The following is a 1,903-nucleotide window of genomic DNA, read 5'->3' as shown; positions in this document are numbered from 1 at the left end:
ACTCCAGCCCAAACCATCACTGATCCTCCATTGTAAGCTGCAACGGGACGAATGAAGTTTTGTGCATAACGTTCTCCCTGACGACGCCAAACTCGGGGTCTTCTGTCGTTACCGTACAGACAAAACCGAGACTCGTCAGAGAACAGAACATTACTCCATTGCCACATGTTCCAGTTCATGTTGGCGAGCGTACGCTAGGCGAGCTCTGCAATGTGCGGGTGTTAACATTGGCCCCCGAGCAGCATTTCTGGCTCGCAATCCAGCTTCGCAAAGACGATTACCAACCGTTGATCTGGATATGTTTCGCGGTCGCCCTCGTTGTTGTTGCTGCTGTCGACGGTTTGGAAAATTCTGAGCGACAACGTTAGCTGGAACAAAAGGTTCTTGACGTACACGTCGAACGATTGCCCGATCGTCCCGACGAGTCGTTACGCGATGTCGACCTTGTCCAGCTCGTCGCTCATATCCAGCAGTTTCCAAATAACGGTTGTAGGCACGAGACACAACCGAAGAACTAATGCCCAGTCTGTCACCAACCTCCCGATATCTGTACCCCTCTTGGACAAGAGTCACTAGCTGAGCGACTTCTGGTACAGATAAATGCCGCCTAGGCATGATGAAAAAATTAAAAAAAATTAAAGTTTACAAAAACTTTTCGTTAATTTTTTTTATCGAGTTTTCAAAAAAATGATTAGTTTTGAAAAAAACTGTTGATTGGTTTTTTTTACCAAAGACGATGAGTTTTGAGAAACACTGTTTTTTTTTTTACACTTGTTAGCTTCGCAGAAAAAGTCGAGAATTTATTGCACGGAATTTCGTAGAACGAGTACTGTGTACACCTCGGGGGTATCAACTTTTTATTAATTCAATTAAATTTTAATAAGAAAAATTGAGGTATTGAAAAGGTCAATCGCTTCAAAATCGAGTCAGTACTCGCTTCATAATCGAGTAATACTCGTTCTTAAAATTAAAGTTTTTGTAAACTTTAATTTTTTTAAATTTTTTCATCATGCCTAGGCGGCATTTATCTGTACCAGAAGTCGCTCAGCTAGTGACTCTTGTCCAAGAGGGGTACAGATATCGGGAGGTTGGTGACAGACTGGGCATTAGTTCTTCGGTTGTGTCTCGTGCCTACAACCGTTATTTGGAAACTGCTGGATATGAGCGACGAGCTGGACAAGGTCGACATCGCGTAACGACTCGTCGGGACGATCGGGCAATCGTTCGACGTGTACGTCAAGAACCTTTTGTTCCAGCTAACGTTGTCGCTCAGAATTTTCCAAACCGTCGACAGCAGCAACAACAACGAGGGCGACCGCGAAACATATCCAGATCAACGGTTGGTAATCGTCTTCGCGAAGCTGGATTGCGAGCCAGAAATGCTGCTCGGGGGCCAATGTTAACACCCGCACATTGCAGAGCTCGCCTAGCGTACGCTCGCCAACATGAACTGGAACATGTGGCAATGGAGTAATGTTCTGTTCTCTGACGAGTCTCGGTTTTGTCTGTACGGTAACGACAGAAGACCCCGAGTTTGGCGTCGTCAGGGAGAACGTTATGCACAAAACTTCATTCGTCCCGTTGCAGCTTACAATGGAGGATCAGTGATGGTTTGGGCTGGAGTTTCACGGTCATCGCGAACTCCTTTGGTTATTGTCCGCGAAAACCTTAATGCTAGGCGCTACATCGACCAAATCTTGAGACCGTTTGTGTTACCTCGAAGACAAAACACGAGAGGATTCATTTTTATGCAGGATAATGCTCGCCCTCACACAGCGAACATAACACGTCAGTTTTTTCAGAGACATGACATTACGTTGTTGAGGCATCCTGCGATGAGCCCTGATCTCAATCCTATTGAGCACGTCTGGGATGTCCTGGGCCGTCGATTGCGTGAAAATTA

The 1,903-nt window shown here is 45.7% G+C and overlaps 1 protein-coding gene across 1 annotated transcript; it reads left to right on the top strand.

Annotated features, from left to right (window-relative positions):
• The first annotated feature begins 1,009 nt into the window (after window positions 1-1,009).
• On the top strand, window positions 1,010-1,474 carry LOC145962397 (uncharacterized). Its single transcript, XM_083083460.1, has one exon. It carries the CDS (start codon window positions 1,010-1,012, stop codon window positions 1,472-1,474), a length of 465 nt encoding a protein of 154 aa, XP_082939586.1.
• Window positions 1,475-1,903: the final 429 nt, after the last annotated feature.

The sequence above is a fragment of the Camponotus vicinus genome, unplaced genomic scaffold (genome assembly GCF_025532165.1).
Source record: "Camponotus vicinus isolate PSW18456_S1 unplaced genomic scaffold, iyCamVici1.0 SCAF_12, whole genome shotgun sequence".
In the NCBI taxonomy this organism is placed as follows: Eukaryota; Metazoa; Arthropoda; class Insecta; order Hymenoptera; family Formicidae; genus Camponotus; species Camponotus vicinus.
Note: the sequence above shows the minus strand (reverse complement) of the source record. Positions and strands in the feature narration are given on the sequence as shown.

Coding starts and splice junctions, on each gene's coding strand:
- LOC145962397 (XM_083083460.1), top strand. CDS start 1,010: ATGCCTAGGCGGCATTTATCTGTACCAGAAGTCGCTCAGCTAGTGACT.